Source organism: Ursus americanus, chromosome 22, assembly GCF_024610735.1.
Source record: "Ursus americanus isolate L20-20 chromosome 22, mUrsAme1.1.p, whole genome shotgun sequence".
NCBI classification, from domain to species: Eukaryota; Metazoa; Chordata; class Mammalia; order Carnivora; family Ursidae; genus Ursus; species Ursus americanus.
Window position 1 is genome coordinate 20,410,804 of NC_142148.1, and position 18,291 is coordinate 20,429,094.

The 18,291-nt window shown below is 52.8% G+C and overlaps 1 protein-coding gene across 6 annotated transcripts in view; it reads right to left on the reverse strand.

The window, feature by feature from the left end:
* Nucleotides 1-215: 215 nt before the first annotated feature.
* ARHGAP40 (Rho GTPase activating protein 40) overlaps nucleotides 216-18,291 on the reverse strand; it is a 36,024-nt gene continuing 17,948 nt past the window's right edge. For 2 of the 6 annotated variants that reach the window (XR_015720910.1, XR_015720909.1), the window contains exons 6-10: nucleotides 14,331-14,442; nucleotides 10,248-10,351; nucleotides 6,084-8,882; nucleotides 5,744-5,884; nucleotides 5,193-5,655 (exon numbers count right to left, since the gene is read on the reverse strand). Coding sequence is in view for 4 of the 6 variants with exons in the window: in XM_087853586.1 (XP_087709712.1) it covers nucleotides 1,990-2,290; nucleotides 4,273-4,373 (402 nt within the window). In the remaining 2 variants the exon portion in view is untranslated. Of the gene's footprint in view, nucleotides 2,291-4,272; nucleotides 5,656-5,743; nucleotides 5,885-6,083; nucleotides 8,883-10,247; nucleotides 10,352-11,769; nucleotides 12,477-14,330; nucleotides 14,443-18,291 lie in introns of those variants that run through there. The other 4 variants (XM_087853586.1, XM_087853585.1, XM_087853584.1 and 1 more) reach the window with 4 other exon arrangements.

The following is an 18,291-nucleotide window of genomic DNA, read 5'->3' on the forward strand; positions in this document are numbered from 1 at the left end:
CCGCACGCTCCTGGGCAGAACCCTGGCGCACGGCGCCGGCTGACCCTCCACCTCCCAGCCCAGTTCCACCTGCTTTCATGGGAGACAGAGGCCCCAGGCGAGGGCTCACCCCAAAGTGGACCCTGGTTTCCCCCAGAGGGGCCCAGTGAGCCCTCGAGATCAAGAGCTCCCTGGGACCTGGGCTTGGCCCCGTTCCCCACCCCCCACCCCGGGCTTACAGATGTTCCCTTCAGCCTCGTAGAGGGGGATGTCACTGATTTTATAGACCTGCTGCACCACTGACCTTTTCTCCCAGAGGCAGCGAGATTAACTGCTTCTGGAGCCCATGCTGGACCGGGCAGTCCTCACAGATTTGGGGTGCCAGGCAGGAGATGAGATGTAAGAACCCTCCCAGGAGAGCCAGAGCCCCTGCAGGAGCCCAGGGCCCAAAGGCAGGGGAGAGGCAGCTGGATGGCACTCAGGGGGCCAGGCGTGGGTCCAGAGAGCATCAGGATGGAGGCTGGGAGGGGGTTGGAATGAGGGGTGACAGAGGGGGATAGGAGCCTGCTGTGAGAGGCAAATTCTAAGTCAAGGTGGATTATGGATATTGTATGACTACATATGATAATTAAAATTATATAATTATTATATAATTGTCATATAATTATGGATATCCTGAGTTCAACCCCAGAATCTGTCCCATTTGCTGTGTGGCCCTGGGCAAGTCTTTTCCCTCTCTGGGCCTTAATTTTCCCATCCATACAAAGAGGAAGTAGACAAGACACTTGCTAATAACTGGCAATCCAAGAGTCCTTCGTGCCAACTCCATCAAGGAGGCTACAGAGAGCTCAAGCTGTTTCTCGAATCCTGGAGCAACTGCTGTGTATCAGCCCCACTAATCCTTTCTCAGCTCTTTGGCCATGCTGCCTCAGGGCCTTTGCACATGCAGTTTTCTCTGCCTGGAAGCCTTACCTCATTTCCCAAACTATACCCCGTGTGTTGTTTGACATTTACGTTACTCCCTGTATTTCTTGTAAACCGAATACAGTTTGTAACTTGATATTCACTGTGTGGCTTTTGACTCCTGTCTGTCTCTTCCATGGGGCTGAGAGCTGGTAAGTCCAGGGCTCCCGTCTGTTCTTTTCATGGTGATTCTAACATTCCCCATGGTACCTGGTCTAGAGTAGGCAGTCATTAAATAACATTATTATTCAGAGCCAAGAAGCTCTCTAAGAAGGTTGCAGAACCCACTTCTGAACACTCCAGAAAGGGAAAAGCCAGTGGCATGAGCAACTCCCCTCAGTGGCCTTCAGCTCTGAGGGGCTGACCCCTCCTTGCACCTGCTCCTTGCAGGGAAAAGGCTCCTGTCTCAGAGTGGCGCCCCTTACCACAGTGGGGGGGAGTCAGGGGCACCTCCAGGGAATCTGTGATAGGCCAGGCCACCTAGATCTTTGCCTCTTTGGGAGTCTACAGAGAAAGAAAAAGATCCATCCACAGAGGACACACACGCATGCCTGGAATTCACATGTGTGAACATAAACACATAGACACGTGCACTTACACAAATACCCAGGGTAGAAATACAAGGTGCACACAGACACACACACACCAGCCGTCTGTGCACAGCATCTCATGTTCACATACGTAAGCCCCCCAAAGTGTGCATGGAAACACACATGTGCACATGCCTTCACACTCAGACACACAGCAGGAGTGCGTGCAAGGCACCTACAGACGCAGGCGCATAGGTTTATATAAATGTACGCCAGGCACAGTACAACGCCGGTCAATTTCCCTGGTCTGGACCTCACCCTGCTCCAGGAGCACTCCGTGTTCTGGAAAGGCCTTTCTTTTCTACCACTCCTCTCCTCACCCCAGTCACCCCACAGCTCACAATTCACAATGCAACCCCCTTTCCCAACCCTCGGTCAGGCACACAAAAGGCTGTCCGAAAGTGGGGTAGGGGAGATGGCTGCTGGAAGTCCCCGCACCGTGCCACTTCCCTCTGGCTCAGTCGGGTCCTCTCCCGGGTTTCAAAGACACCGCCTCCTCGCTCGCTCCGACGGGGCCGGCGCGCCCCCTGGTGGCCGAGCCCGCACGCCGTTCCTGGCAGCCGGGGAGCGAGTGCCTGCGGGAGGCCGGTGCCTGTCGCCCCTGGTGCCTGTCTCCAGCCGGGCAGGGGACACTCACCGCCGCCTCCGGGCCGGCCCCCGCCTTAGCCCTGTCTGAGTGTAACCTTCGCAGCCAGGTCTTGAGGGCCCCCTTCGCCGAGCTGAGGGGGCCAGCCACGGCTGTCATTAGGTTTTCGCACCTGGGAGACCAAGAAAGAATCCGTCTTAGCAGGGGCCTGAGGCTGCTGGGGAGAGAGGCAGAGCCCCGTGAGGGTCGCTGTGGCCTCTTTCCTGTCCCAAAACCCCACGCAGGGGTGGCAATACGTATTTGTTGAACTTGGGGCTGAAACACTAGTTGTTGTTGTTTTTTAAAAGATTTTATTTATTTATTTGACAGAGACAGAGACAGCCAGCGAGAGAGGGAAAACAAGCAGGGGGAGCGGGAGAGGAAGAAGCAGGCCCCCGGCGGAGGAGCCTGATGTGGGGCTCGATCCCATAACGCCGGGATCACGCCCTGAGCCGAAGGCAGACGCTTAACCGCTGTGCCACCCAGGCGCCCCTGAAACACTAGTTTGGTAGGATGTTGGGCCAGGGAGTAGGGGACTCAGAGTTAAAGCTCACTTTTGGGCTTAGTGGACAGGGTCTCCCATACAGAAGCTGGGGGGTCTTGTACCTGCTGTGGGACAGTGGCTTGATGACACACTCGGGCAGAGGCGTCCCCAAGAACACACCTGCCGTGGGCTAAGGCTCTGAGAAGCCCCAGCCAGCCCTGCACTGGCAAATTCCCAAAGACCTTCAGATCAACCCATGCCTGTCTGTTGGATCAGAACCCAGCAGACAGAGCTGGAAGAATCTAGACCCCATGGACCCTGGTAAGAGAGAGCATGTGTGCAGGTCTGAAAGAAATGGGTTCCATTCTGAGCTCCTCTATTACCTGCTTGTGAGACACCCCAGCAAGATGATACACATGGGGGAGGGGGAATTCTCCCATTTACTAAGCTTGCAACAAGAAAACACTTAGGTATTCCTGGAATTTTTAAAACTGCCTATGATAGAAATTATTATAATCTAATGTGTCTTAGTCACATTAGCTCCGAGATGGAAGACACAGGGGAGAAGAACCATGGGAGTGCAGGCGGGTACCTGCGTGGGCGGGGAGCGGGGCCATCAACAGACGGGCTGACTCTTGAACTAGGTTGGAAGAAGGAGCAGAGCTACTAGGCTGAATCCGAAAAGGAAAGGGAATTGCAGGTAGAGCAAACTGCATAAGCAAAAACTCAGAGGTGTGAGGTGTGGGATGAGGGTGTGGTTAGAACACAGAGCTGGCATCTGGTGTGGTTAGAACACAGAGGAATGCCTGGGTTTGATGGGGGAGAAACGAACATTCAGAGCTTCACTTGCTGGTTTCTGGAATGAAAACAAAAAACAAAAAACAAAACAAAAAACCTATCTTACAGACTTGATGGACGGATGGAGGGAAGGAGGGAGGAAGGGGGAAAGGTGAGTCAGCGGATGGATGAGTAGAGGGGCGTGTGGGTGGGGACGTGGGCGGATGTGAGGGGCTGTGAGTCTCCAGGTGCTGTGGCCAGCCGGCAGCGGTGGACCGTGCCGCCTTGTGCTCATGGGGGTCTCCAGGGCTGGCTGGGTCTTCCCAGGGCTCCTGCCCGGCCCTCAGCTTTCAGCAGGCCTTGTATGCCTATAGCACAAAGGGGTTTCTCTCTCGTCTTACTCTTGTCCCTCACCCTTGCCTTGGACTGTTACTCAGGGTGAGGCTCATGGGGGGCCAGGCTGGCTGGGGCCTCTGTTTCAGGCAGGCCCTGTGCTCCTGAGCCTCAGGAGTGAGGCTTTTTCAGCGTCATTGGAGCTTTAATGTGAAGGAACTCCTTGCAGGAGCTCAGGGAATACCCCAAATCTGGGGTAGCCCAGACAGCAGTGGACTGACTGAGACGCATGGCAGTGGAGACAGAAAGTGTAGACACCTCTTGGACATCAAGGCAGGGGGAGGAAGAAGACACGGGCCCACACATAGGATCCCACAGAGATCCCAGAAGAGATACAGGTAGAGATTGGAGAGATACAGCTAGAGATACATGCAGTCCTGGATGGCAGGAGCAGTGGGGCAGCTGACCTAGAGAGGATGGGAGCCTGTCCCCTCCGCTCATAGTTGACTCATGACACTCACCGTCCAAAGCAGGACCCGGTAGCACGCACCATCATCGGCACCACCTCGGCCGCCCCCTCTGCCAGCTGCTTCTTCTTGCCCTTGGGGAGTTTGGGGGCCATCGTTGGTGCAGGGAGAGATTAGGGGCCATCACCATGGAAACGTTCCACAGTGTCATCTTGTTGCTTGGCTCTCAGGCCACCACCTTCCTGAGGAATTCCAGGAGTGCCTGGGGAAGGCCCCAGAACCTCCCTCAGGTCTTAGCATGTCCCAGAGCTCCTTACGTTTCCCAGAACACCATGCCGCACAACTTGGGGGCACTTGGATGGAGCCAGTGGCTGGGATGGGGGGTGTTATTTCAGCTTTGCCATCAGCTCATCTGGACCTCCCTGGGTCTCAGTCTCCTGCTGTGGCCCATACCCTTCCCCTTCCTTCCTCCCTCAGAGGCAAATGAGGCAGAAAAGAGCCACAGCTCTGGGAAATGGGTCTTTTCCCCAAAAGCCCCAGGACAGCTGCTTTTTCTGAAGTCTGGATCTGCCAAAACATGCAAAGGAAAAACTAGGGAAGCAGAGACAATGGGAAGAAAGGGGGGGAGATGATAACACTACCATTTATTAAGTATTCTTTGTGGTTTTGGCCCCTGACTTAGCACCTTACAGGCACTTGTCATCTCATTCAGTCCTCACAACCACTCTGTAAAGTGGGTTCTATCCCTGTACCCATTTTACAGAGAAGGAGAATGCACCCAAGGCCACATAACCATAAGGATGAAGGGAAGGGAGGAGGGATGGAAGGATGGAAAGCTAGAGATGGATGGATGGGTGGATGGAAGGATGAAAGGAAGGATGGAGGAAGGAAGAGCATATATGGGGCCCCTGCAAAGTACCACACCTTCTACCCTATGAGTTCTCTGTAGTCACCAAAACAACCACACACGATGCTATTATTATCCTCATTTTACTGAAAAGACAACAGAAATTCAAAGAGGCTGTCTCTTCCGCCAAAGCTGAGGCATGACGAGTGGGTCCCTCAAGCCTGGCTATCTGGTTTCACAGACTTCCTCGGAGCCTCCCTTGCCCACAGCAGACAGACTCCAGTAGGCCCGGACTTCCGCACAGCCTCACCCCAGAGGTACACCTTGGCTTTGACCAAAGACAGCCAGGAGGGGGGCGGAGCTAAGCAAAGGCTGCACCTCAGCCCCAGCCCCCCATCCTGAGCACCTACTCCCGTAACGCACGGTGGGATTTTCCTGAAAGAGTATTTCCCAGATTGGTGCCCCCCACCCCCTGTATACCAGTGCCGTGCAATGCTTCCCACAACGAAAGAGGTCCGTGATCAGCTAGGCTGGGAAAGTGCCACATGCTCTGGTCCCACTTGGAGATCGCGCTGCAGGTTCTGAGAAGCCTGCAGGAAAGAACGGGCCTCAGCCTTGTTTCCAGGAGTCCGTGTTCACCCACCTTATTCGGACACAGAGCCCTTTTCCCTGTAACACCTGTCAGGGCCACACAGGACTGGCATCCGGCAGTCCCCGCTCCAGTAAGCACCAATTTCTTTCAGGACTCATCTACTTTCTTTAGGGATGAAGCCTCAGGAAAGACTCGGTCATCGCTGTTGTCATCACCGCAGCCAGCACCTGCACAGTCGTTGAAAGGATGACTAAGTCAACGAATGAATGAGCGGACTTGGAGCCACGATGGTGGCTGTGGGCTGAGCTGGTGGGATGGAGGCACTCCGGTTACGGTTTGTACACCCAACGTGGGGCTTGAACTCACGACCCTGAGATCAAGAGTCGCATGCTCGCTGTACCAGCCAGGCGCCCCAGTAACATTTACCTTCACCGCCTTTCTGTTGGGTTCCGGGAGAGTCAGGATGAGCAGATGGAAGACCGCCAGGGGCTGCTTCAGGTCCCGGATGTCTGAGGGAGGAGGGAGGCCTCAGCCTCTGGCTCAGGGACTCTCCCTCCCTCAGACTGGAGGCCTCTTCTTGGGGAGGGGAGATCGCAGAGCCCGCAAGTCAAGGGACAGCCAGCAAACCCTTCGTCACAAGACCTGGAACTGTTTCCTGGGCTCGTGTCAGCTCACACAGCCCTGACCGATGCCGGTCGCAAGGCTCACTCTCTATACTGCGTGAATAAAAAGAATTCCGTGGGTGCACGTGCGTGCACACACACAGACACATGCATGTGCACATGTGTGCACACACACACGCCCGGATGTGTGGCCCGAGGGCTCCAGGCCAGAGTCAGAAATGCCCACAATTGCCATTAGGAGCCTGGGGACCAGCTGCGCGGGGGCACAGAGGCTGAGCGCCAGGGCCTCATCCCTTGGATCCTGCGTGGCTCGCGTTCGTTCAGTCGCTCATTCATTCATTCATGCATCTGCTCCCTCACCATCCAGTGCCTATTGGGTGGCATCTCCAGTGCAGGGACCTGGGACACAGGACGGAAGAAGACACACAGGTCACAGTTTTGCAGAGCTTGCGTTTCAGGGGAGAAGACAGACAGTAAGTGAGATGAGAAATGAGTAAGTATCTTCAGACACTGATGGACACTACGATCTTGGGATACGCAGCGCCTGGACCGGCCTCTGGGAGGCGCTGACAGCGAGCTGCCATCTGAATGCCAAGTGGCAGCCTTCTAGCGAGGGGGCAGGTTTCCAGAGAGGGAGACAGCAAGCACAGGGGTTGGAGGGAGGAAGGAGACATGGGACGGCAGGTGAGGAGCCCCCTCAGAGACAGGAGGGCCCCAGGGGCAGAGGAGGGGAGGGACTGAGGGTTCATTCCAGGCGGCGGGGCGGGGAGCAGGTGGAGTTGGGCAGTGACAAACTTTCTGTTTTAAAACAAGGCTGTGGGAAGGAAAGGCTGGAGGGGACGTCTTAGCGTCCCTGCCCTCGGCTGGGGATCCGACTTCCTGAGCCCTGAAGCTTGTCGGAGAATCAGAGAGATAGAGAGAGCGCACCCGAGTTTCCCGCTAGGTCACAGGTGGATCTCAGGTGGGTTGCTTTATTCTTTTCAGCAAACTAGGAGGGTTTGCGCTCTGTGGATTGTGAGGACGTCCAGGCAGAAGTGGGGATCAGTGCAATACGTGCCCACGGGCAGACTGCTGTGCACACACACGTGTGCCCTCTGATGCACAATGAGATGAATTGATAAGCGCCACCCCGCAGCCATCATGAAGGGAAGAAAGCCAGCCCGTAGGAGGACTAAGGACTGTGGTGTGCAAACCGTACCTCCTCCGCTCCCCCGTTACACAGCACACACACTCATGTGCTTGACATACACGTGCACACACTATATACCCATGCACACACACGTACCTGATACACGTCACACACATGCAACACACGTATATGCAAACACCACACACACTCACACACATGGCACACACCATACACAGACACTCACATGCACAGGTACACACACACACACTTCCTTCCCCATCAGCTGAGGTCACAGGAAGCAGGTGGTCCTGTCTTCCCACCATGTCATCTCTCCAGCCAGGGTCAGTGGCATCAAATGCTCTTCTCTGCAAAGGCAAAGGGCTGGGGCATCCTCACTGGGCAGTGTAGTGAAGGCCGGGGGGTACTCAGCAGTGAGCAGAGGTGCCGGCTGCTCCCCGATGACCGCTGTGGGGAACCTTGTCCCAGCAATAAAGGCCCATGGAGAAATCTCTCCCCAGCCATTTTTCCATCCCCTAAAAGAAGGAGGGGCACCAGTGAGAAGTTGGCCCAAGGCTCTAGGAAAAGTTGCTCTACCACTTCTCTGGGCCTCAGTTTCCTCATCTGGAAAGGAATTGCACCATCTCTGAGGGCCGGTTTGAAGAGTAAATGGCCTAACTGGGTAAGTCACGTGGCACAGCCTTTCACCAAATAAATGTGGGCAGGCTGACTCCAGGGCCCGCAGCCTCCACCCCTGTGACCCACTTTGCTGCCTCCCTGCTTTCCACCCTCCTGGAATTCTCTGACCCAAACAGGACCCACGGCAGAACACCGGCAAGCTGGGAACTGGATTCTCCCGTGGCTTTGCTCGGGAGACACAGCCTCCATGACGTGGGGAAAGCCCACCTGGCCTGGGATCCAGGCCCCCTGAGAATGCCTTCCATGTCCAGCTGCGTCTTTTCCAAAACAGGACAGCAGCTATGAGAGAAGGAAGCCAGTGTTTAAACTGGCACCCTTGAAAAGTGGGGTTCAAACTGCTGTGTTTTTCTCCCATGAGAACCGGGGAGAGGAGAGAGCTAGGAGGAGGGTAACAGCCTCTCGATCGCTTGCAGGAGCCAGCCCTTGCTCTGAGAGCTTCGTATGTATTGCTCTCACTTCGTCCTTAATAAAAGGAGGACACTGTTACTGTAACTTCACTGCACAGATCTTGACAGGGAGACTCACAGAGGTTCAAAAAGCCATCCCCAGTCTCTGAGCTAGCAAGTGTCAGAGCCAGAATCTGAAACCAGGAGTCCCAATTCTAAAGCCCACGCTCTTATCCCCCAGGCTAGACATCTCCCATTGGTGGCCCCAGACGCAGCCTGTCACGGGCCCAATGAGCCAAAGCTGGGCACAACTGCGGGAACTGGGTGCCAGGGAGGGCTTTGCCATCAGCTTCCAGCAGGGCGTCGAGGGGCATGCTGAAAAGCCACGTTTCTGTGGAAAATCAAGAGCAGAAGGGGCATTTCAGTATAAATATGCCAAGCCCATAGCGAGGCCCCAGTAAACGGAAACTGTTTTTATTACTTGCATTCCAACAGGAGGGGCTGAAGGAGAGGGAACACCGCACGGGCCTCTTATCTTTGCTTCTATCCTGGTCCTTTGTTGCTCTCCCTCGCCCCATCTGTCTCTACCCTTGGCAGTGCCACCACGGCTCCAATGCTCCTCTTCCTATTACTCTGAATAATAGTAGAATATTAATTGAAAAAATACATTGTGCTCGACTGCGCCATCTAGAGGCCACAGTGGGGTTCTGCAGGCAGCGCCAGACATTGCGGCTGTCAGAGGTGAAAAGCCGCAGGAGCGAGGGACTGATGGATTTGTTTAGTATTGCCAGGACGACTTGACCAGCTTATTTCCCAGGGCCCCCTTGGAGCACCCTAAGAAGAGAAAGGAAGCATGCTGTGCTTGTAGGTAATAACACTATGGCTATCGTACAGCCCAACGTTTGCTCTGTGAGCTGTGGAGTCCCACCTTTTGCGTTCAGAGTCTGACGTTCCCTATGCGTTTGGGTAAATTGTCTTACCTTTCTCTGTGACAATAGTCTCACATGTAAAATGGGGCTACGACAGGATCTACTTCACGGGATTACGGGGGAGATTAAATTAGATAAAGGATATGAAACACAGTACCTGACACATAGTGAGTCCTCAATTATTATAACTGTTAAAATTGTGTATTTATTCAGGGAATTATTGTCAATATAGCAGGATGAAATGAAATCATGGTTGTAAAGTACTGGGTATAACGCCTGGTCCGCTGTAGGAGGCCTATATGTAGTATCTTTACATTATTAGTCATCATCATTCATGCGCTCACGGGGGAAAATCAAATGATCAAGGCCAGAACTACAATAGTGTTGAGCATCAACTATCCCTGATGCTTTAGAAATAGGAAGTCATTATTGTAAAAATTTGTTTTGAGGTACTGTGCTTATATAAGATATTTTCCCTGGGAGAAACTAGGTAAAGAGTACATGGGAACTCTGTACTATTTTTGCAACTTCTTGTGAGTCTGAAATTATCTCAAAATGAAAAGGAAACATTCTATTTGGGTGAATGAAGGTACTTTCACATTGGAGTAGAGGTTATAGGGGGAGGGGGCATACTTCCTAAGGGCTGGACAGTAACGGTCCATCAGGAAGGCCCTGGGTCAGGCTGCTGGTACGAATTCAGTGAATGAAAGGTTCAACCCCTGAGTGCTGGGTGCCCAGCAGCATGGCAGGGGTGAGGAGGGCGAGGCAGGATGTGCTGGTGCCGAAGGATGGGGCCCGGCCCCCAGCTCTCTGAGCAGCGTGCTCACCGACAAGGTGTCTCTCAGAGGTGGTCCAGCCATCTGCAGGAGCCCAGCAGCATCCAAGGGCTTCCTCCCTTGCTTCCTACACGGCGGTCCCTTCAGCACTGCGGCTGGAAATGGAACAGAGAGACAGTCAGGACTGGCTGCCTCCCCCCATCGACTCCGAGCCCAGAGCCCCAAGAAGCAAGTTCCCGGGCTTGTGCCCTCAGTCCCTCCAACTCAGTACCAATTGCCTAAGATTAGGGTCTGAGATCGTGACTCCAGGAAGCAAGCTCTGAGGCTGAGGATTCAGGCCTTTGCCCGAGTCAGCCGCAGAAAGAGCGAAATGCTCAGCAGTGTGCACCCCCTCTTACTTCAGCTCGCAGCCCCGTGGTGCAGCTGGACAATGCCCACACCTGGAGAATGAAGGTCATTTACCTGGAGGAGACTTAGAAGCCCCAGACCCAAGCTGGGTCCATTTCACACCCGAGGCCCCATTTTCTGAAGATGCATCCTATGCGGATGGCAGACAGCTCCCAGATGTCATGCCGGGAGCAAGGGCTACATGGCCCCGGGACACAGGAGCCATTCCCAGCCCCTTCACAGATGGAGCAGCTGAAGCTCAGAGATCCTGCCCAAGATCCCAGAGCTGCTAAAGACCTCCATGTAAACTGGGAACACAGTGGCCTGCAAGCTTGCACGCAAGCATTCATGCTGTCTGTGCGCACACGCACATGCATGCACACACACGCGCGCGTGCGCGCGCACCCACACAACCCTGCAACAGAACCACTATAGCACCAGGACCTGGTGACATCACAGAGGCCCCAGGCAGGCAGGGCCTGCAGTGACCCTTATGCCACTTATTCACCACTGAATGGAAGACTCCCCAGATGCCCCCGACATCTCTGACAGGTGCATGGCGTGTCTTCAGGCTTAGCAGGACGGATGTCCAGCCGGCAGCACATGGCAACCACCAGGGGGCTGTGTCAGGGTGGATGGGGGCCCCTGGTGGTCACTGTCTAAGCCCTGGCCACCAAGGAGTCCTGACAGGCCTGTATCCTGCAGCCACTGGGATTCGGCTTCTCCTTCCGCCAACAGAGGAGAACACCCAGATGAACACGCACGGCTATGCACTCAGCCACATGCGCTCACCAAAGCCACATATAAGAACACATACTCACGTGGACGCAAGGGGCATCCCCACATCTAATCACGAGATCCCCCAACACCACCACACTTTCTAATGTGGAGATCTAATAAGACACTGGAGAATACAGGGGATAAGGATGAGATTAACCACTATCTAGATGTTAACTGATAACACTGCCACTGCTGGGAAACAGAGCAGGCTGGGGAGGCCCCCTGTATGTTCTGATTCTGAAACGTAGCAATGAACTCACTCCCTCTCCCGGATCTGGTGGAGACCACCACAGAATCATGCAAGCCCTGCTGTGTGGAGCGTGGGCAAGCCGTTGGTGCCCCCTTGGAGAGTCCCTTTCTACTCAAGACCTTATTTATGATGGAATACACCCCTCCATATGCTTACCCATGGTCCCACCACAAAACCATTCATCCACATCGGTCCTGAGTCCCACCTCCAGAGACTCTACCCAGGAGCTCAGGCCCAGGGCCTGGGAATCTGCACTTGGAACATCCTCCCCGGGTCACTGGAGCACCTGGGAAACACTGGTCTGGTGTGTTCCTTCCTTGTGATGGGGAACAGATGAGAGCTCAAGGAGGAAGTTGCACACATGTTGAGCCGACTACGGCGGGGGGGGGGCAGTATATGGTTGTACCCAGTGTGACCAAGTTAGTCAACCAGCTGCCGGTGGTTTAAAAAACCCCAAATTGCCTTATGGCAGCCTGGATTGCACACATAAGCCACACACCCTCATCTTCCAACATTTCCCCTGTACTTGGGCGCCAAGCAAACGCTTCCAGGGCAGACACAGCTTTGTGGGTCCTCCCCTAATGCGTGCCGGCAGGTAGAGGCACTGGTCCCATTGCAATGCCAGATTTTTCCCTCCTGCTAACCACAGGTCATTTGTGCAGGATCTTTTCAATGAACCAGTGTTTCCTGAAATCGAGACATTTACCTACTACCTTTATAATTTTTATCTGTATCTAATTAGTACAGTTGTTTCCTTAATATTTTTCCCTAATCATGGGTCACATTTTTACTTACATCTATTCTTTAAAAAAACCTCAATATTCCAACCATTAAAGGGAGCATCTATCACCACAGGTAGTAAGTAGAAGTTAATGGAAACAAGGATTATATTAACATTCTTGGCCCCGTGCCACCCAGAGGCTCTCACTGCCCCGTGAGTCTAACAAAGCTGCCATGTCTATTTAGTTGTCCACACAGGTTTCTCCTTTATCCCCCCGGCCCCAATCCCTCTGTTTGTGTGAAGTTAGATTGCTGGCCAGGTCATGATGGCCGGCTGTTTTCCTGCAGTGGGGGCATCTCCCCAAGCCACCCCTTCTGTGCCCAGCAATGTGTATTCCACACTTGAGACACTGCAGCAGACCATCAAGCCCTTGGGGGGACCCCTGCCTCCCATACAATCACATGTTTTGGAAACCATGGGCTAACATAGCTGAATTATATGCCAAACCAAGGAGGTTTCCATGTGCATGCTCTCTCCATTCCCTCCTTCACTGAACAAATAAGGATGGAGTGTGCGAATGCGCTCGGCTCAGGACTAGGCACTGAGGAGGCAGCGGTGAAGAGGAAGGACAATGCCCTGGCCTTGTGGAGCTTATGTTCTAGGCCCTAAGCAAGAACTGCCTGGCTGAGTCCTGTCAACCCCTGGATGATGCCCCCACCGTCATCATCACCATCACCATCATCACCATCATCATCATCATCATTGCCACCATCATCATCATCATCACCGTCATCATCATCACCATCATCATCATCACCATCATCATCGCCATCATCACCGTCATCATCAGCACCATCATCACCACCATCATCATCATCATCATCACCATCATCACCATCATCACCATCATCATCACCATCATTGTCATCATCATCACCACCATCATCACCACCATCATCACCACCACCATCATCATCATCATCACCATCATCATCACCATCATCGTCATCATCATCACCACCATCATCATCATCACCATCATCACCATCACCATCATCATCACCCATCATCATCACCATCATCACCATCATCACCATCATCATCATCATCACCACCATCATCACCATCATCACCAGCATCATCACCATCATCATCACACATCATCTTCATCATCATCACCACCATCATCATCATCATCATCACCATCATCACCATCATCATCACCATCATCACCATCATCACCATCATCGTCATCATCATCACCACCATCACCATCATCACCATCATCATCACCATCGTCACCATCATCGTCATCATCATCACCACCATCATCATCACCATCATCATCACCATCATCACCATCATCATCACCATCATCACCAGCATCATCACCATCATCATCACCACCATCATCATCACCACCATCATCACCACCATCATCATCATCACCATCATCACCATCATCATCACCATCATCGTCATCATCATCATCATCATCATCACAGTGAATGCTGCTTTCCACTGCTGAGTTTGGGGTGCTCATGCAGTAATAGGTAACAGAGACACAGGGTTATCTGTCACTCTGAGAGAGATGGGGAGACATTTAACTCCTGAGCAGAACACGTAGAGTTCCCCGTGAATGTCAGCTCCACAAGGGGACAGATTGGGGTTTGTGTTCGCTGTTGTCTCCCAGTGCCCCAAACAGTACCTGGCATGTAATAGGCACTCATCAATATTTGCTAAATGAATTAATCTAAGGAGAGCATACTCTGATTTATATTATAAAAAGATCATTTTGACCATTGCATGGAAAAGGGGGAGACTGGATGGCTGGGAGCAAGGGTAGGGCAGGGAAACCAGTGAAGAGGGTACTGTATCAGTCCAGATGCAAGGGAAAGCCCCTTCCTGCCTGGCTCCTGTCATGTCTCCCCCCCCACCCCCACCCCCGGTAGAAGGCCCCCCCAGCACCCAGCAGGCCCCAGCCGGGGCTCCTTACCCTCCAGGAGCTGGCCTTCACCCCTGCCATATCCTCTTCCTTCAGCTCATTCCTCCGTCCAATCTGCCCCGCCTCAATCCGGAAGCCATCCAGGGAGGAGCTCTCTGCTAAGCTATTATTTAAAAAACAAACGAACAACAATAAACCAGAAAAGAAGCATTATATGCATTCCTCCAGCCACAGGAATTGATTCAAGGAAGGGAACACTCAGGACTTTGGCTGGGAGTTCTAGGACAGAGACAAGCAGCTCTAGCCCAGAATGTAGAGTGAGTAGCCCCGAGGAGGCAGTGGGCACGCAGTGGGGGTCCAGGCTCAGAACAAAGTGGATCCCACACTCAGCATAAATAGAAAGCTTAAAAACTTGATCCTAGATGATGTCATTGAGTGGTTGAGTCATAAGGGGGTCACCCGCATGGCGCTTATTACTGGGAAGATCCTCGTTGGGGAGGCAGACTCCGTCCCCTTTGACAGAGGCTTAGGCCATTTCCATCTGTCAGTCACAAGTAACGCGACCATAAGCATCCTCACGTTCATCATCCTGTCCCCTTGTGTGGAGGTCACAGTAGAACAGAGTGCGAGGAGCAGATTTGCAGGATCAAAGGGTTTGTGAGATCGTGACACTTCTTGCCAAATTGCCTTCCAGAAAGCATCGTTCTATTGGATTTGTTTGTTGTGGTGGTTGTTGCAGCCCCGGACGGGGTGCTGATTTTGTTCCTGCTGCCTCCCTGGCCTCCCTCTTGTGGGGTCCTGTGCCCTGGAGTCCCCGAGGCTGGGTTTTGCCCACAACTTGAGATCCCACCCACTTATGTCCCCCAACTTCTGGGGGTGTGATCCAGTAGCCAGGCCCCGGGTCATGGATGTGTGACCTGAGCTGTCACACAGGGTCCCCTGCTTAGAAGGGCTTAGAAGGGCCCCCTGCTTGGTTTAATCATCATCATGGAATTCTTAATAATGTTTGAACAAGGGCTTCCGTATTCTTTTGACGCACGGCTGGCGCCTTTCTCCCGAGTGTCCTGCCCACACACTGAGCTCGACTCCAAGAGATACACATTCACATCCCGAAACACACTCAAACACACACTCAAATGTGGTAAAGCAGAGAGATCTCGGGTCCGCCAGGGCCCAAAGGAAGAGGCAGGGCACCAGCTCTCCCCGGGGAACGGGTTGGCCATTCTCACTGAGCAGAAGCTTAACTGGAGACCGATTCCCAGTTAATTATAAAATTGGCTGTTCCGCTCTGTTGATGCTTCTGGAGAAAGCTGCTAGTCGGCGCGCCTCCTGCGGGTCCGTGTGGTCCCCCATGCTGGCACACAGTTTGGTTTCTTTCGCTGTTTTGCGATTTGCTTGAAAATTGCCAGCATCTGTGTGTTTTTGTGACAATTTGAAAACCTCAGTGACTAAACCCAAACAGAAGTCAACTGTGTCTCCATTTCGACAGCTAAGCAGCGCGAGAGGAGCAGTTGTTTCTCTGGATGAACTTTCTAAGGAGGTCAGACGGGGGCCCCAGGAAAGAACAGACATGAAATCAAACCCCAGCACTTCTAAAGGTGTTGTTGTGCTGAGATCACAGCGTGCAGTGTGGTGACAAGTCTTCAGTTAAGCACGACTACGGGCTCTCAGCGCGGCCACAAAATTCATTCCGAGCTTCACGAACACAGCCCATTTGTTTTGTTTTGTTTTCAGCATTTTATTCACGTATAGTGGATGCGGAACAGCGCACAGATCCTAAGCGTACCGCACGAGTAACTGTCTCTCATGGTGATCTTGCTTTTAGGCATTTACTGAGCACTTACTACAGGCCCACTAAGCTAGATAGATACTCGGATCCGTAAGTTTAGAAGGTAAGAACTTTGGCTCAAGTGTCAGACAGGTGTGACTTTGAATCCTAGAGTTGTCATTTATTACTGAAGTAAACTTGGGGAGCCTGTGAACCTCGTAAGCCTCGGCTTCCTCATTGTCACATGGTGTGGGGGTCACTGCAGGCCCCCAAGGATCAGAGGTGGGGGTGGGCAGGCAGCAGCTGAAGGACAGGCTGAGGGGCCCACACAGGCACCATGACCCAGGGACAAGGATGCCTGTCGGGATGTGCAGCGGGAGGCTGGCGGGGCCTCCTGGTCCAGCTCCGCCGGGGGCAGTCGGGCTCTCCGGCAGCCCTTCAGTCCCCTCCGAGCGCCTGCCCCTTCCTGCCACCTCCAGCGGCAGGAAGGAGAGTGCTACATACACCACATCCAGGTTAGACAGAGGCTGAGCCCCACGCACACAACTTGAGTCTCAGGAGAGCCGTTTCATTTCCCTGGGCCTCCGCGTCCTCTGCAGAGGGGGGCTAATCCGAGCAACTGTCACTGTGAGCGTCACAAGAGGGGTTCCTGAGAAGCCAGGCAAAGTAGCTGGCCTATCCTGGGTGCTCGGGAAATAGGAACCGTTGCCACAATTGTCATTAGTGTGCCATCATCGCCACTCCCCTCATCATGAACGATAGAGGCCAGAGTAAGTTTGGGAGAAGGCTCTGGTCACAGCAGAGGCCCTGTGGCCACAGTGACACGCTGCCAAAATGTCTCCTGGGGGGCAAAATCACCCCCATTAAGAACCACTGTTTTATATGGATTCATTCATGTAATCCTCACAAGTTCCTGTTATTATTATCCCATTTTACAGATGAGAAAACAGAGGCACATAGAAATTAACTTGTCCAAGATTACCGGTCTAGTAAATGGTAGGACTGGGCTTTGACCTCAGGCGGTCTGGCTCCATGGCCCATGTTCTCAACCATTATGCAATAAGCCCTTTTGCAACTTTTTTTTCTTAATTGTGACTTTTCCTTCTCTCTTTTTTCCTACCCCATTGGCCAGATGAAGCATAAGTTTGGGGAGGGAAGACCACCAGCCTAGACTCAGGCCCAGCTCTGCTTCTTACCAGCTGCTTTGACTCTTTTGAAGATTCCCTCTGGCTCATAATTAGGAATGGAGAGAGGTGCCTGGGTGGCTCAGTTGGTTAAGGGTCTGCCTTTGGCTCAGGTCATGATCCCAGAGTCCTGGGACTGAGTCGCTCAGTGGGAAGTCTGCTTTCCCTCTGCCGCTCCCTGCCTGTGCTCTCTCTCTCTAATAAATAAATAAAATATTTTTTAAAAATTAGCAATGGATAGTGATATGTCATAGCGAGATGGATTGAGATAAATCCCCACGGGGCATGCTAGAGAAGCAATAGGTGGTCACTGTCAGGGAAATGCCAATTTCTCCTTGGCCAAGTAGATAACCCAGGTGCTGGTAAGAAGCAGGGGTAAAGACAAAGGAGGGACAGAGGATATGAGTGGATTGCCAAGCATGGCCACCATGAGAGGGATGGCTGTAGGGTGTGTGATGTGACCCTGTCTTTTATATCCTCTGCAAACATCAGGCAATCAAACTGACCAGCCAATGCTTTAGGAATTGGGTTGTTCTAGAGCCAGTGCTAACATGCCAACATCAGCCTCTGGTTCAGGGTGGAATGTGGACAAATGCTGGATGCTCAGGGGTGCCTGGTTACATACACCCAGTCACAACCAGCCCTGATTTCAAAGAGGGCACAGGCAAAGGTACAAGAAGGGAAAAGCCACAGACATTTGGCATTTGCAAGGTTTGATCCCTGGACTGCAGGAGGAGGCTTTTCCCTTTTTTGGTCCCAGTGCTATATTTTAGTGTTTGAAAATGTCTTTCTGACAAAGAGTTCTAAGTGTGCAGCTCATGTTGTCCCTATGTTACTTGAGTTAATACTAGACAGATCAAATTATTGTTCTCAATTCATTATTCCTCCTTCTACTTATGGCCTTTGCTCCGCACCCATCCATTGACTTGGGCTTTGGGCACATGCCATGCTCTGGCCAACAGAATGCTGGCAGACATGAGATAAACCAAAGCATGAAATGTGTCTGTGTGATGGGGCCGGCCTTCTTGTGCTTCCCATCACCATGGGAAGAGATGTCCCT